At 34.7% G+C, this 17,106-nt stretch overlaps 1 protein-coding gene across 6 annotated transcripts in view; it reads left to right on the top strand.

The window, feature by feature from the left end:
• ATP8A1 (ATPase phospholipid transporting 8A1) overlaps window positions 1-17,106 on the top strand; it is a 96,718-nt gene that overhangs the window by 78,209 nt on the left and 1,403 nt on the right. For all 6 annotated transcript variants that reach the window (XM_083861739.1, XM_083861738.1, XM_083861737.1 and 3 more), the window contains 5 exons: window positions 1,994-2,050; window positions 2,505-2,612; window positions 11,933-12,021; window positions 12,443-12,535; window positions 16,786-16,877. In XM_083861739.1, coding sequence (XP_083717865.1) covers window positions 1,994-2,050; window positions 2,505-2,612; window positions 11,933-12,021; window positions 12,443-12,535; window positions 16,786-16,877 — 439 coding nt within the window. The remainder of the gene's footprint in view (window positions 1-1,993; window positions 2,051-2,504; window positions 2,613-11,932; window positions 12,022-12,442; window positions 12,536-16,785; window positions 16,878-17,106) is intronic.

Genomic DNA, 17,106 nt, shown 5'->3' with positions numbered 1-17,106 from the left:
AATTGATGTTTTCCTGCACTTGCAGAGAAATTCAAGGAAATCTGGTACATACATTAATTTTGAGAGATTTTCAAAATGAGAGTGGAGAGTTTTTTGGTTTTTTTTTTAATCTGTTCTTGTGAAATATATGAGCAGTAACAGTTGTCAGTCATCAAGATTCTGAGGCTAAGGTAATTCTCATTCCTCATACTGTTTTCAATGTGGTTTTCAGAAATCTGAAGTCATCAATTCTGCAAAAGTCAATAAGAAAGGAATTTAGAAGTTTATATAGTTTAGTTTCTTTGGATCCACAAATAAAGTCAGAAATATGCAATGATTCATAATATGTCCTAGAATTTTTTCTTTAAACATAAATTTCAAATAGGAATAGGGTGCCGTGAAAATACCTGTATGACCATTTTAGAGAGGTTTTTTTAAAAAAAACTCAGTCTTTATACAGAATATCAGTTTGAGTTCTTGCTTCTTGGGTAGGATTTAGTGCACTATTGTAAGTTTGGGTGAAGCAGAGGAGGGAGCAATAAATCCCGTATTCTTGAGGGAGTGGCTGTGCAGGGTTGGTGATTTTTTTTAGGGGTATGAGACATGATCCCATCACAGGTCAGTAAAGGCTCTATACTCACACTGTGTATCTCCTTTTGTAGAGGTTTCCAGGATTTGTTTTGTGTACACTTTTTGTCTGTGCAGCGAGAATGTTTGATCTCAACCTGAAGGATGTTTACTTTTCTTATGACTGACCTAAGTAGCAAACAAGTGTACCAAATGAGTTTGTTTGGGTTATTTTTCCATAATTCCTGTTTTTCATGCATCCAGATACAGAATCCAAACTGGATAGACCAAGCAAATTACAATACTCATAATCATCCTCAATTTTCTTTTGTATCCTTCTGTGCACCAGACATAGTGAAAGATTTGTCATACGTATTTAACTAGTTGCTTCAGTACTGATTGAAGTACATTTCTTCTGAATTTCTGAGGCTGCCTAAAGTTCCACACAAACAAATTCACTGACAATCAGTGCTGCCAGCTTGTCCACCAAACTGGAATTTAAACTATGGCTGTTGGAGTTGGAGCTTGGTCTTTGTGAGTCCTTTTTTCAGCCTCATATTCTTCAGATTACATGTAAAGCAAAACACAAGTAACTCACTAGTGAGTTACAAAATGCAGTAACTATTTCCTTGGTAAACAAAAAACTTGCTTGAGTGAACTTCAAAGGAGATAAACAATTTTCGTGGATCAACTAGTCCTTGCTGTGGGATTATAAACTTTCTCCTACTGCTCAGGTAAAATGGAGCATGTCCTATAAACATGATATTTTCAGAGACTCCTCCATGAAAAGCGTAAAGATAAGAAAAGAGTAAAGATCAGAGGAAATAATAAAAATTACATAACAGACCTACTCAACGTGTTATTTGTATGCAGAACATAGGTCTTACATTACCAACATTGAACTCTTGGACTTTCCAGGATTTGGTGCAGATGACTCATTTACTAATGAAGTGAACAAAACTTTTGGTTGTTTTTTTAAGTCTAGACTAATGTAAGCTTGAGCAATTGCAAGCTTTCAGGTCAGCATCTATGTCTTCTAAGTCTGTCTTGGTGCAGAAAGTTGTAGTCATCCTGTCTGTAACTGAAGGGTCTTCAGTCTCTACTGAAGGGAGACTTTTCACAAGGGACACTTTTCACAAACCTTTCCTTGTAACCAAAATACAATCAATAATGATGCTAAAACCTTAGAAAGAGCCAGAGTTACAGAGTTCTAAGAAGCAAGGATAAGATTTCTAATGCAAAAGAAGAGTTTTCCAAATCGAGTGGCCATTATTAATGGAAGCTAGTACTTCTTAATGTTCTATTACTAACTCATTACTGGGTTGTATCCTTAAATCTTCTAATGGTAATTTACTTTTTCTGGTCTTCTCCTTAAAGTTCAAACAAACTAATTTCTGTATGTTAAGATTCCCATATTAAGAATCCTCTCTCTGTTTCTCTCCTTAAGTTTGTGGTTCTGACTGTGTGTTTGAAGGCTGGATTAGAGACCTCATATTGGACTTTGGTAAGCAAATGTCTTTACCATATTCTCAAATGTTCTGTGAAATATGATGAATGAATAATTGTATTGTTTTCTTCTTATTTGTTATATTGCACCCTTTAACAGTTTGTCAGTAGCAAACTGTGGTTACTGTGTGAAAAGACAGAATATCCACGTACAAAAAATAATGCTCAATATTGAAAATCAAGACAAATGTAATACTTGAACTAGAAAAATCAAATTACTCTGGATTACTGTAACTGAATTTAAATTGGCTTAAAATGTAGTAGTATTGCTGCTGATATTATCATTTAAGAAATAGCTAACTGAAATAATAGAGTTAAATTAATACAAGGCATGGAAATTTGATCCATATATCAAAATAGCATTATAAATACTAGGTAGAAAAGATGTTATTTTATGTTATAATGCATATGTGATAATAGTTCTTTTTTTGTTGTTTGTTTTTTTTTAACAGTTCAGCCATATAGCAATCTGGGGAAGCATTGTGCTTTGGGTAGTGTTTTTTGGAATCTATTCTTCTTTGTGGCCAGTCATTCCTATGGCACCTGATATGTCAGGAGAGGTAAAAATATATTTTAACTAACATCCAAATGTGTGAAAAAAATTGTTTCAGCCTGTAGTACAGATCTAATCTTTATTGGATCCTTCTGCTCACTAGAGGTGCATATGTCCATCTTTTATACCTTCTGTCTGCATTCTGTCTTTTATACCTTCAATATGGTAGCCATGTTTATTTAAAATATAATCAATTTTTACTCCTGTGAAAAGCTAACAGGGTGTGAGTATGTGGCCTAACAAGAAAGAATAGAAAGGTAAGCTCCTTTGCAGTTCTTAGGTAAGCTTTAATTTTCCAAAGAAAAGTCATACCAAATGCAGTACTCAGAGTTACAGTACTTATTTTTCTGGAGCATTTCTTATAATTAAGTAACCAGTAAGAGCCTGGTGAAGGCTGTTCTTAATCTTGAATTTTACAAATTTGCCAAGTTCTTGAAACTGTAAAATGCCTCAAAAAAATTTGAGGTGCCATAACATTGCATGAACTGCTTGTCATGCACACTTCCTTTTCTATTAATGTGCTGCCTGGAATGCATTATTGTAATGTATCTTTAACCTTTTGCAATAATTAGTGGTTTCTCATTCATTTGTAATCACATCTGTGTAAACCTGCTCTGAGTATTCCAGATTGGATTGAATCCATAAAAGATGCTTATTTGCTGCTTTATCTGATTTAATTGGAACTGCAGTCCCAAATTCTCAGTACCATTCAGTTCCAGAAACATCTGAAGTACTCATTTCCCAGACACTTATGTCTGCTTCTGGGCATGACCAGTACCTCCTGAGCTGAGAAGTTTGGTGTGCATTCTCGGTGGGAATCAGAAACTGAGAATACCTGCTTGTGTCAGAAAGATATTCTTCTAATGGTTCTCAAAGCATATCAACTAAATCAAGCCTTACACAAGTAAAAGAGGGAGTCCCTCTAACTCCACCACTACTGTGATATAATTCAGCAATTTAAAATTTTATGCAAGATGTGGGAAATATAAATGCATATCTCTCCCTCACTTGAAAGTAATTAAGACTCATCAATCCAACCTCCTATTTAAATAGTTACTGGAAAAAAGAGTATATAAGCATTACTGTAACTACTACATTTCAGTGGAAAGCACAAGATGTTACCTTAAATGCTTGGACACCTAAGGAAAAGAATTTGAAATTACACAAATCCTAGCTGGTGTTCTCCTGATATGAATAACTGGTAGTTCTGTAACTGATTATCTGTTAGAGATTGATAGTAGGCCTCTAGGTTATAGTAGCTGAAACATGTTTCCATCTTAAAATTCTGAAACCAGTTATGTCTTGTCAACCTTAAAACAGTTTGTATTCCAGTTGTGGGTTTTTTCTTAAAGAAATAAAGTTCCAAGTAAAGAAAACTTCATTCATTTTCCCTGATGGATGATGTTCAGATGAAAACTGTCAGTTCACCATTGTCTTTTGGCAGACACAGGCTAGAAGGAAAAATGGATGAAAACTATGAGAGAAGCAATGGGCTTTATGAAGCTAAAGAAAATGGAAAAATAGGCCATAAAACTGAAGAAAGATATGTGATAGAAAGGGATGATAATCTAAGTAATTAATTATGTAGTATAGTATCTGTAGCTAGTTCAGGTACTGTAGCAAATCAGCTTCATGAGTCTTTTAGCAGAAACAAGACATAAATATTTTATCATTAATTAAGTGGAACTTACTGTTTATTTTCATATTATTTTGCTTGTACTTTAAAATCACTCATTTAAAAATAACTTTCCTTGAGTTTATTCAAAGAATTAGGGGCTATAATCTTCTACTAGTCTTAAAGCCTAAAAGACTAGAAATTCAACTTCTATCTACTTAAAACAAAATATTAAAATACCTTTCTGCAAGGAGGATTTTGGTAGTAGTTGCAAAACTATTACTGTGGGAAGGAATAGGGATGCACAGCTTATGAGAAAGAAGTACTGAAAATATGTCAAAAGCTTTAATTGATTTTATAACAACTTTCCGGCCTCTGTCTGTAGGATAGTCTTTAATATAATTTGCATTGTTTCTGTGGAAATGTTTATTCATTCATTTGTTTTCTGTCAGTACTGTCTAGAATGGAAGCATGTGAACAAGAAACTTTATGGGTTATTTCCTTAGTATTTTACTAGTAAAGATTGTGCATTTAAATATAGATGCACAAGAAAGAAAGGAAAAAACCAACATAAAATTCTTTGAAGGCTTTTTTTTGTTAGGGCTAATAGTGTATGTTTTGACCCATTACATTAAACAAGTTGCATTTAATTTCAAGAAAGGTATCCCTACAGAGTAGAAGAAAATTTTTATTCTGGGCTTGAAAAAATCAACTGCCTGTGTCGTCTTTCTACTAAATTGATATAAATTAGGTTGATACTTCTATGTATAATATTAACAAATAGATAATTGAAATATTCTTTCAAAATATTTTAAACAACTTATGGTATTTTCTGTTTAAGCCAGATGAAGTTTGCATTAGTTTTTTAAAGTAAATACCAAGTCTGTTCATATTTGATAAGGTATTTGCTTTGTAGGTGTATTTTCTTTTTTCTTTGAAACTCTTCAATACACAGAAAACTGTTCTGTGATTCTGAACAAAATGCATTTTTAATCTGTGATTCAGGGAATTTCCAGTTGTCCTTTTTTTTCATATTGTGTATAATGACTGCACAAATAAATGAAGCTGTGATTAAATTGTTCTATGTTTTTATATCTGTATAGTCCTTTTGCAATAATTGGATTAAATAGTGAAATTTCTGTAACTTACCTGGCCTAATAAGAGCAGCCTCCATTCATGTGTCAGTAGGCTGTTTAGCTGCTAGAACATTCCATTAGTGCTTCCATCCTTGCAGTTAATAGGTATACTTTTCCTTTAAGTCCTCATAAAAAAAAAAAAAAAAAACCAGAGTGGTTTTTAAATTATAAAAATAGATACATTTCTGAACTGGTATGGTTATCTCCTCCTTGAAAAATTCTGGAGGGGTGAAAAACAAATCAATCTGTTGTATATTTCTCACCAACAAAGCTCCTTGTTACTGTTATGTGTTTTGAATTGTTAGGCCTCTTTTTTTACACCTATATGATTAATAATATGGTTTAGAATAATATTTTACTTGAATAAAAAGTATGACATTGATGCTAAAGCAAAAGTTTAGTATCCACAAAACTTTTTAATTTATTGAGGTACTGTAGACAATGCACTGTAAAGTTCTCCAGAGCACCATCTGTTTCTGCTCTGTCTGACCCAGGGGATTTATAAAACTACTGACGGAAATTGGAGTTAAGGTACAAGCAGATTTTTTACAGAATTTTAGATCATTTGATTGATGTTTGCAGAAGTCTTGTGTAAAACAGTAATATTTCTTGTGAGAAGATTTAGCTGCACTGTGTAGAAATGGTGTATTAGAATATACTAGATTTACAGCTAGATTACAGAATATTACTAGATTTGGTTTCTAAAATATTACTTCACTCTGTATTATGCCAAGTATCATGCTTTTATGGAATCATGCTTATTAAAATATTAGATATGCATCCTTTAACACCTTTACTGCATTGGGGTTTTTTTACACAAAAACACCAAATAACTTTTTTGAAAATGTACTTTTCCAAACACTTCAGTCTCTAATGAACAAGTCTTCTCTAGTAAGACGTTTGTCTAAAGTTTGACCCAAAAGTGGGAATCATTTTTAGTCCAGTGTAGAGCAAAGCCTACAAAGCAAAGTGTTTAGGATAGAATACAGTTGAACAGGTCTCTGGAGGTCATCTGGTCTAATGCTTCTGACACTACACCAAGTGGCCCCATACCACATCCAGACGGCTTTTGAATATTACCAAGGATGGAGACACTACAACATTTCTGAACAACCTGTGTTCCTGTTCACTCACCCTCATAGTAAGAAAAGTTTATTTGATGTTCAGATTCAAGTTTTAGTTCACTCTCCTTGCCTCTTGTGCCATGACAGGGCTCCACTGGAAATAGCCTGGCCCTGTCTTTGCACCCTCCACTCAGGAGTCTGTCTCCATTAATAAGATCACCCTAAGCCTTCTCTTGGACTGTAGTCCCAACTATCTCAGGTTTCTCTCTTATATGAGAGATGCACCTGGACATTGGACTAATTTCAGTATGTCTGTGTTTCTTTTACTGGGCAGCCCAGAACTGGAGACTTCCCTAGGTGTGACCTCAGCAGTGCTGAGTAAAGGGGACCTGCCTTCCATTTGCTGGCAATAACTTTGTCTAATGAAGCCAGAAGATACCATTCACTTTCTTTGTCACAAGGGTCCATTGCTGGCTAATTTTCAACTTGGTGTCCATTGGGACCAAGTCCTTTTGTGCCAAGCTGCTTTCCAGCTGGGTGGCCCCCAGGATATACTGCTGCCTGGGATTGTTCCTTCCCTTGTGCAGGATGTTGCATTCCTCCTTGTTCAACTGCCTGAGTTTCCTGTCAGCCCATTTCTTCAGCTTTTTGCGGTTTCTCTGGATGGCAGCACAATCCTCTCCTGCATCTGCCACCCCTCCCCCCATTTTGTGTCGTTAGCAGATTTCCTGAGGGTACACTTTCCAGATATTTAATGAAGATGTTAAATGAAACTGGACCCAGTATTGACCCCTGGGGTATGTTTTCAGTTCCTGGCCTTCAGCCAGCCTGACACTGATCACCAACTGCCATTCAACCGCTTTCAGTGTATCTTATAGTTGTTCATCCAGCCCATACATCAACAGCTTCTCTAGGAGGATCTTACAGCTTTTGCACACTGCTGTCTTGTCCCTCCAGCTGTAAAAGGTGCTGTTAATGGATACTTGTTTTTGGCATTTTTAAAAAACAGCTTAAAATTATTTTAATAACTTTTGCAGAATATAGCATAACAAATAAATTTAAATGGTTGTATATTTAAGAAAAATTGCTACAGTACTTTTCCTCAGTGTTAGCAGAGAGAGTTATAAATAATGCCTCTAAAATTTGGGAAGTAATGCCTAAATTCCTCCAAACAAGAGAATTACTGTGCCATGGTTTTAAGGGGACCTGGCAGATAACTGAGTTGGCAATCTCTGTTTCCAAAAATTGCTTTGAGCTCTGTATGGTAAGCAAATACCGAATTCTTACTTCATTATCACAAAACTTGTGGAATGTAGTCACTCTTCAATGGCTAATATCTACTTTCATGCTGATTTCTTTCTTTCTTTTGGGTTTTTGTTTGTTTATTTGTTTGTTCGTTTGGGGTTTTTTGTTCGTCTGGGGTTTTTTGCCATTTGCACTGCTTTTTTACCAGTTAGGTTTAAAATATTATCCAAATTCTGTGTCTTCATTTCAGGAGGAATAACTGGTGTACTAAATTTTCAAGAACATTGAAATAAATCAACAATAAAAGCTAGGCTTTTCCTTCATAGTCAAAAATATTTTTCAAGCCCATTCTCAGCAGAAGGTCCTTGTTGGCATTATCCTATAGGGTTTTTTGTACATTTTCATCCCCCTTCCAGATTTTCCCTTCTTGTCTTTTAAGAGCTGTGAGTCTTTACAAAACAATAATCAGTAATCTATATGTCTTCCTTTCTATACCTATGTGAACCTCTTGTTTAGAGAAAAAAAAAATGTTTCCGTGTACATTTGTGGAGAATATTATTACTTCCAAAAAAAAAAAAATCAGTGATTTATTGATGATTTTTTAAAGTTAATCAGAATTCATCTCATAAAGCATATCCATTTAGCCATCTGTCCTCACCTAAGACCCTAAAATTATGTTATTATTCTGATACTAACATATTTTAGCTATTGAATAATTTATATTTAATTTTTTTTCTTTTCACCTTTCACTTCAGCAATCAAAAATATTTGTCTAAGGGTTTGGGTTTTCTCCCTGTTTAATTCCCAGTAGGTAGTTTCCATTTTGACTCCTCAAACCTTCACGGTTTAATTGTACTTGGTCTAGTAGCAGACATTTATTTGTGAGCCAGAATCTGCTATTCCCAGATATACTTCAAAGATCCTTCTCCATATTCAGTAGTTACATTCTCATTCTCTCAAACAGAAACAGCAGAGCTGATCTTTGAACAGCCCAATTCATCTTTTCTGCTTCCAGTGGTCTGTCTTGGTTAATATACCTAATAACCAGGGATCCTAATAGAAAAGAACTTAATTCTTTGCAATTCTGAGGAACAAAATTCTTAATTAAAAGGAGCTAAAGGATGTTTTTCAATCTCTACATAGCAAAGAAAGACTAGAGGCAATACAAGAACTTAGTTGTAGGAACTTCATTGCAGTGGAATGCAATGCAGATCTGTTTTAGTACTACAACAGTAAGTACTTTGGCATATATAGAGGCAAACACATGCATGTAACTACTACTAATGAAGTTTTTTCTATAGTTTGAGAAGAGAAACTTTTGCTGTTTTGATGCTGTTATTTTATAGCTTTGTAGTTTATAGGAATGAGATGTGTACCTAGATGATACTTGAAACTGATAAACTGAAAAGGGTAAGTTTTTCTGTGGCAAGAATTTTACCACTGTTTTCATCTTTCTCATCTTATTTTTAAAGGCTTTTTAAAATCTGAGCTAGCTGTTTTGGCACATCATTTCATAATAAGGAAAAAGCGAATATTCTCTTCTCATTCTGACATGTAATTTCCTAACACTACATCTTCAGCAGTGCATTAAAAATGTTTTGCAGCCAGGATTGCTTATCTGCCGCTAAGTCATAAAAAGGAGTATTTCTCAGCTTTTTTTTAATCTTTTTTGAAAAATGAGAAACTATATAAAAATGTAAATTTAAAAAAACCATTAATTTATATTAGAAGGTCTTAATATTGAGCATAAGCTACACATAGAACAAATTATTTCTCTTCCCCGCAGGATTTTTAAGTCCTACAATAAACTGGGCTTCCCAGCTCTCATTTTGGATTACTTCTGAATTCCCCTGGGAGCCACTTTTGTGGCAGATTCCATTTGGTTTCACAAGGCCTAAAGGGGGAAGACTTGGCATAGAGCACAAATCTCTCACATTAGGAACAATTTGTAAACCACAAACAGAGGCAGCCAGAGTCCGTCCCCAGAACAGGCTGCTCCTGTTAGTGCCATTGTCTGAAAAGGATTGGTTTGCCATTTCCCAGATGACCTGCCTATGTGTAGAGAGATGTGAAAAGTTAGAGACAAAAATGTTTTCTACAGCGTGAGGGGGGAGCTTTCTTGTACAGAAAGGAAGGAAATACCTCTGTGGGATTTTATTTTTTCCCCTCTTCATCCAAAAAATACAAAGAAGGCCTCTGTCTTTAATGCGAATGTCGGCTTTAAATCTTTTAGGTTTGGATTAACTCTGTAAAAGAAGAAAAATCTGACAGGCTTTCAAATATGACGCAGAAAAACTTTTTTTTTACCTCAATTCATGTTGTTCATTTGTAAAGCCAAAGGCTGGATGGACTGAATAGTAGGCGCCAGTTGTTCCTTCATTCATAGTTAGCATTACAATGGTCAGAATTAACATCCTAAGACCTACATTATCACTTTTGCTGTTTCACCAGCAAACATTTAATACCGGGTGGCTAACACAAGGACAGCTCTTTGCTATGTTCTTATAAATAAAAAAAAAAATTGCTAATAATAGGAAGTAATTATTGTAATTAGTTCAAGTTGTATTTTTATGCTTTTCTTCCTTGTTTTTAAGGGAACTGTCTAATTGCTACTTAATTATAAAATGTCTTGCAAAATGCATTTGTGATAGACATTTCCTATTAGTTCCTGTTCTAGAAAATGAGTATTTCATCAAATATGTCAAAAGTCAGGTTTTGCTTAGAAAGAGACTGCTAATACATTTTCTTCATTAATACATGTCCTCCACTTCCTGATACCAAATTTTCTTTTTTTTCCTGTTTCCTCCTTTGAAAATATGAATTGTTTTATTTTGAACCTGCCACTGCTCAGTGTTTACACCTTTGCTGACAGCTGTTGACAGAAAGTAGTGAGTAGAATCTCAGGCCAATATCTATGTCCTTTTAACATAGCCATGGAAGGTTACTACATTTTTTAAGTACATTCTAATGCTTTCCAAAGAATCAATGTCATTTGGAATCTGGATCAAAAACAAGGTAAATTAAACTTTTTGCTTATATGAGAATTAGGGTTTTTTTCTGAAAATAATTCACTTCTGTTTTCATATATCAACATATTGAGTATAATTCTAAAATCTTCATGTATGCATGTTGAGAAATTAGACTTCAACTACTGCAAGCTACCTAATACATTTTCTGCTAATTAAAACTAACAAAATTTCAGCTTATTTACTTTACGTATTTAGGCTTAACCTGTGAAAGAAATTAGTCTCCAAGTAATGATACAAATGGTTTGAAAGGCTATTGTTGTGTAGTAATGTTACTTTCAACCTCTCCACAATCTTATTACACTATAAAACTATTTCTAATACAGACTGGAAATCAAACCTCTAGTAACGTGTGTCAGTAAGGATTTATCATACTCTTTGCATCCGTAATGTTATTGATATAGACATTTGAGCATGAATTACAAGGGTAAAGACTTCTTTTCCTTTGATAGCTGTATATTGTGATGTTTGGTTTAGCCATTCAATATATTTTAGTTTTTAGTATTTCTACAGACCGAGTTATGAACAGAAGAAATTCTTATGTATTACATATAGTGGTGTATAGAAAAAATAAATACACAGATAAAAACCATTATGTGGTTTTCAAATATTTCACCATGTATTAATGTGTTTGATCTTTATTTAACAATATGATGCATACTTTCATAACTACATAAATAGTTGTTTCCTTATATCTCATTTTTAAGCAATATTTAGCAGGGGTCTGTGGCAGTGTAGGAACTGTGGTGCAGCGAGTTCTATGGGAGATAACTGATCCAAGTTATATTGCAGGATAATTGTAACAGTGTCCAGTGTCCATATGAAGCATCAGAAACTGTTACATCCTGTTACAGTAGATTGGAAATTGGAATACTGTGCTCATAATGTATTGAGAAAGTTGGAAAAGGGTGGATTTTTGATAAATATGATTTTAATGGAAATGCCTGTCATCAACACAGTGGTATAGAGCAGCATTGTGGAGGAGTGATTCCCCCTTGCAAAGAGCTAAGCAGTGGATCTTTCTACCAGCTTCTCGACATGAACTAGTGCTTACCGTTTCCTGGATTTATATTTTAGTTGCAACTCAAGGGATTTTAGAAAGGAGTTCAAGTTCTATTTCACATTAGACTAGAATGATTCATTTAAATTTGCTTGTGATAGCCCCAAAAAACTACTTGATATTTCTAAGATTTTTTGCTAGTTTTTATCATGACATCACATTTTGTGCATTTTCTCTTCAGGCAGCTATGATGTTCAGCTCCGGAGTGTTTTGGATGGGACTTCTGTGTATTCCTATGACAGCTTTACTTCTTGATATAGTATACAAAGTGTGAGTACGGAAATGCCGGGGTTTACAGGAAAAAGTACCGACTTTTAAATGTGTGTTCTAATTGCTAATATAATAAAAACCAAATTAAGAACGCATCTGATAATTATATAAGATCAATTCTGGTGATTATGTAAAATTCTTTTTTACCGTCTTTGTTTTTGAAAACATTTTTTTACAAGAGTTATTACTATTTTAAATGTTTCAATAATTGTACCATTATATTAATACTTTTGTTTCTAATTTGCAACAACAGATGATAAAATGCATTCTTTAGATTTTTTTTTATATTTCTTTTTGTAAAGCTTAGTTCGAAGTCCGGGGAAATGGATTTATAAATTGAATATTTATATAAGCATTAAAAATATCTGTTGTTCTACTTTCAAGAAGAGTAAGTCTGGCAGTATTTTGTATGTACTTACAGAGTAAAGAGAGCTACTTACAAGACACTGGTAGATGAAGTTCAGGAGTTGGAAGCAAAGTCTGAGGATCCTGGGGCAGTTGTGCATGGCAAGAGGTACGGTAAAAATTTGTAGAATGTTATCTTAAAAAAAAAGCTAAATATTTTTACCTTTATACATGTATCAAAGACAAAAGGTTATTTTTCAAATGCCGTACAAATTAAAGGCATCTGTGAAGGACCTTCAGGTCTACTAAGCCTATATATTTTTTCATAGGCTTACATAGAGGTTTTAACCAAAAGCTTTAACTGATGTGTTTCTTTGTAGCTGACTGGTTTCTGGTTCTTATCTATAGAACAAGCTTGAGATGCATTTTTAATTCTGTCACTTTTGCCTGTGTTAACAACTAATTCACAATTAATTTCACAAAAAAAAAAGAAAATGGGTTAGAACAAAATGAGTTTAAATCTGCATCATTTTCTAGGATAGCCGTAAACAGGGCCCAAGCACAAAAACCAAAAATTTAATTTTTTAAAAGCTGCTCAGTAGCATAGGGACAAACAAAAAAAGTGTCTAGGATTTTCTGAAATTGAATATAACAAGGTGGCTTTATATTTAATCCCAATCCAGAGCAAATTAATTTGATTAATCTATATGAGATAAGTAAAATTTTTAACTTAAGACTCCACAAGAATTCCCTTGTTACATCTTCCTTCATGGACCAAGCAGATAATTTGAAAAGGGAGAAGGTAAAACTGAACAATTAGACATTTTCTACATGTAAACTCAACATAAAGATGTGCACTCACTAAAATATTTCAGAATTTTTAATGGAAGCTGAATTTGTAGCAAGCACTTGCTGAGTGTATGAGATGATAAAATGCCCCTCTCCCCTCCTTCCAATTCATTAGTGCCATTTGGCTGAACTAGAGCTTTCTTTTCTTGTCTTCATTTTCATGAGTTTTGTGAAGCCTAAAAAGAAGCCAAAACTGCTGATACTTGATTTTCCTGTTCTTTCTTTTCTTTGGACTGCTGTTCTTCTAGTATCTTCATGGCAAAAAGCATAGCCAAGAAGGCTCTTTTCCTACCAAGCTATGCACAGAAAGAGACCAGAAGAAACACAGCCACTTCTTTTAGTATAGGTTCAATTTTTAGAAAGTACCTTCTGTTCATAGAAATACTTTACCATAATCTTATTGTATCCCTCCTCCAATTCAGTGGCAATTGGTTAACTAGAATTTGCCAGATTGAGATTAAATTACAACAGATACCAAGGTGATAACCACCATTTTTAATGAGGGAGCATCCAGCTTGTGTGAGAGCTTTCACGAGAATGTTTTGTCTCTAGTTGGGTTCATCTTTCAAGGTAACAAGGAACAAGAGAGGTGCGAAGAGGCCTGGAAGCTTATCCTGCCACCCATGGAACACCTAATCTAGTGTGGTGGGCTGCAGAAGGGGACATACCTGCATGCAGAGCCCTCTCAGGCTCTATGTGCTGTCTTGTAGCAGCAGCTTCCCACTGGAAGTACTGCAGAATCCCCTAGTTGGTGGCAATTCCTACTTCGAGCTTACGCTTCCTTCATCACTGCTAGGCCTAACCAGTGCTTGCAAGAGTAAGTTCTCTTGCTTTTAAAGGTGATGGAAATTGATTGTTACAGATGCTTTTCTCCAGTGGCAAGTGGTCATTCAAGCAGACCGTGGGTGATATCTTCCTTGCAATTAACCAACTCATATATCAGTGAACTTTGAAGCAATGTATGCCTGTATACCTGGGAAGGTATACATTTCAGGTTCAAAATTAGTTAATATTCTGCTTGTCCATATAGGTACCCATAATGAGCACAGGCATTTATAGTTATTGTGATCTAACACTGCCTAATTAGGAAACCATGTTTTCTTGGCTTCACATGTCGGTATTTAAATATGCTTTTGAATGGCAACAGGGTAATTTATAATGGAGAGCCCACAGTATTTCAAATTTAAAAAGAGCAGAATTTAATACTTTAACAGCTGAAAGCACTTTCCTCAAGTGTATTTCCTATGGATTTTGTATTTTCTTTACCAGCAATCAGATCCATGCAGTGGAAACTTCATTGTACATCAACTAAGACATGTGCATACTTTATGTTCTTTTAAAACTCTTAGGTAATATTTTCACTGCTTAGCATTTAAGCAATCTGAACATTCCCCTTGGGATACACAAGCAAAGAACAGTGGTACCAAGAATGCTATAATAGGCATGCTAATGGTTTTAATACTTCTTTTTTTTAATTAGAAAATAACACCTGTCAAACATTTCATAGAAATTTGCTGATTTCAACTCACATTAATAAGGATTTCACAGATGTATTGCCAAGGAGATACAGCTGATAACTGTGTCTAAGCATACCCATGGTCTTCTACCTCCTTGGCCTCCAATCTTACATGAAGATACTGATTTATTTATTCATTCTCTGTATTCTTACTGTTTAGATTTCAGCCCCTAATTTGTTATAATTTTTTTATTAATGTTGTCACTTAAACATTATACAGCTCTGAACTAAAAAAGAAGGCTCCTTCACAGCATAGAAGAGCAAACAGGATGGAAAAAAAATCCCCGGAGAGTTAGCTTAGGAAAGCACTGAGAGTAAGATGTGTCTCAGTACTTCAGCCTCACTCACCATTCTTCATTCAGTCAGCAGATGCCAGCTACCTTCCCAGAATTGATACCTAACTTCTTTCTTAAAATGAAGTCTCATTCCATCTTTTCCTTCAAAACATGGCCACAGAAGCAGTTTCCCCTGCCTATCACCTTACTCTGTAAATTTTCCAGTTAGTATTGTTCTATGGGTGTGGAAATAAGAGGTGTATTTTCCTTTTCCAGTTTAGAAAAGCCAAGCTTTCACCATATGCTTTAACCACCAGACTGGAGGGGAACAGAAAGATGAGATAAACCATCAGTCTCTTCAGCTTAAACAGTGGTTCAGCTTCATATAGTCACTGAAGAAAGAGTGAATATTTCTAATTTAATGGTTTGAATAGTAATCTAGTAAGGAAAGCAGTCTAGTTCCTTTCCTTGCACCACTTAGTCTGGTTGATAGCCTGGGAAGGTAATTCTGTTGAGCTAATTGACAATAATACTAAAAAGTAATTTGAGTAATCAAAACTTGGTAACATGAGGTGTGTGAAATCTGGGGTTTTTTATTACAAGAGACAACTTTGCTAATCTAGCAAAACTGTAGCAATATCAGATCACTATATGCTCAGATTAAACATAAGATACCTGTCTTCTTTAATTGACCAGTTTACATAGAGAGGGGGCTGGATCATTCAGAAATGTTTAAGTGATAGGTTGGTATTTCTTGAAACACAGGTTGTAATTCACATTGAATATCAAATCAAGAGGACACTGGAGAGTTTGTTTGTTTGTTTTAATATAGTCCCTTGCACATATTTAATATGTCATTAAAACTGTCAGATTTTGCAATTTTTCTGAGCTATGGCTCATCTACCTGGTATTTATTTAGTAATGTATGTTCCTATTAAGGAGAACTTTAGTGTAAGAAGGACAGAAAGGAAACTCAATACATTTGCTACTCCTTTCACTACAGTTTGCAGCATTTGGCTGATGTCTGTCTCAATTTAAAAAATGTTTAATGCTCCTGTTTTTCACTTGGGCTGAAATGGGGAGTACCTTGTGTCACACTAAAGCACAATAAGCATACAACACAACAAACTCAGTAGTGCTGGGAAGGAAGGAGATGGGCTGAAGTGGCCAACCTTAGCAAGAATAGTAGTCTACTATTTGGGTATGATCTCCAGAAAAACACCTTCTAGAGCTTCCTGGGGAATGCTCCTTTTTAGAACACTTTTCATGGAAATAATATGTTTCTGTACACACAGCTGATGACCATGAACGTGGCTTTCCGTCCACTCAATTCCCGTCCCTTTGGAGTACTGTGTCAATAGAGGTTGGGAACACTTTCTATGTAAGATAAAAAATACTAATTCAGCCTGGCACTATTCAAGCTGTGCTATATCAAGGAAGACAATGCCTTCCCTTTGCATTGTATGTTTCTAAAGGAGTCACATTCAAAAGTTCATGATATTATTCATTTATTTGTGTTGTCAGCACACAGCAGTGTTTCAAACAGATATTTTGCCTGCACTGTGGCAAGTAAAATCATTAAAAGGGGTCAGAACTTAATAATCTGTCCTCGCACAAGCCTTTAATCATTATCTTAATAATTAATCAGGCACAATTTAAAAAGAAAAAGGAGGGTGGACACTTCTCATTTAATAATTAATTCCCATTGAGCAGACTCAAAGATAAAGGGATCGGGTAATTAGTAAGTAAATATTTTTCATGTGTCTACTTTCTCTCTAGCTTAACTGAAAGAGCCCAACTATTGAAGAATGTTTTTAAGAAGAACCATGTGAACTTGTATCGCTCTGATTCTTTGCAACAAAACTTGCTTCGTAAGTGTTCACTGACAAAAATTAATATCCATTAATAACATAAAAGTAAAATTCTGCCTTTCACAAAATTTATTTGTAGTAAAAGTGCCCTATCTTAAACCCATTAGATCATGTTCTTTGGCTGTGGTTAAATTGCCCTTTATACCAAAGATACTGCACAGAATTCTTTCTGCTATTTTTTAACTGCAAAATGCTGTAAGAAATTGCACAGGATTTTACTAACTGTGGA

The sequence above is a fragment of the Zosterops lateralis genome (assembly GCF_965231275.1).
Source record: "Zosterops lateralis genome assembly, chromosome: 5".
In the NCBI taxonomy this organism is placed as follows: Eukaryota; Metazoa; Chordata; class Aves; order Passeriformes; family Zosteropidae; genus Zosterops; species Zosterops lateralis.
This window is presented reverse-complemented; position numbering and strand designations above follow the sequence as displayed.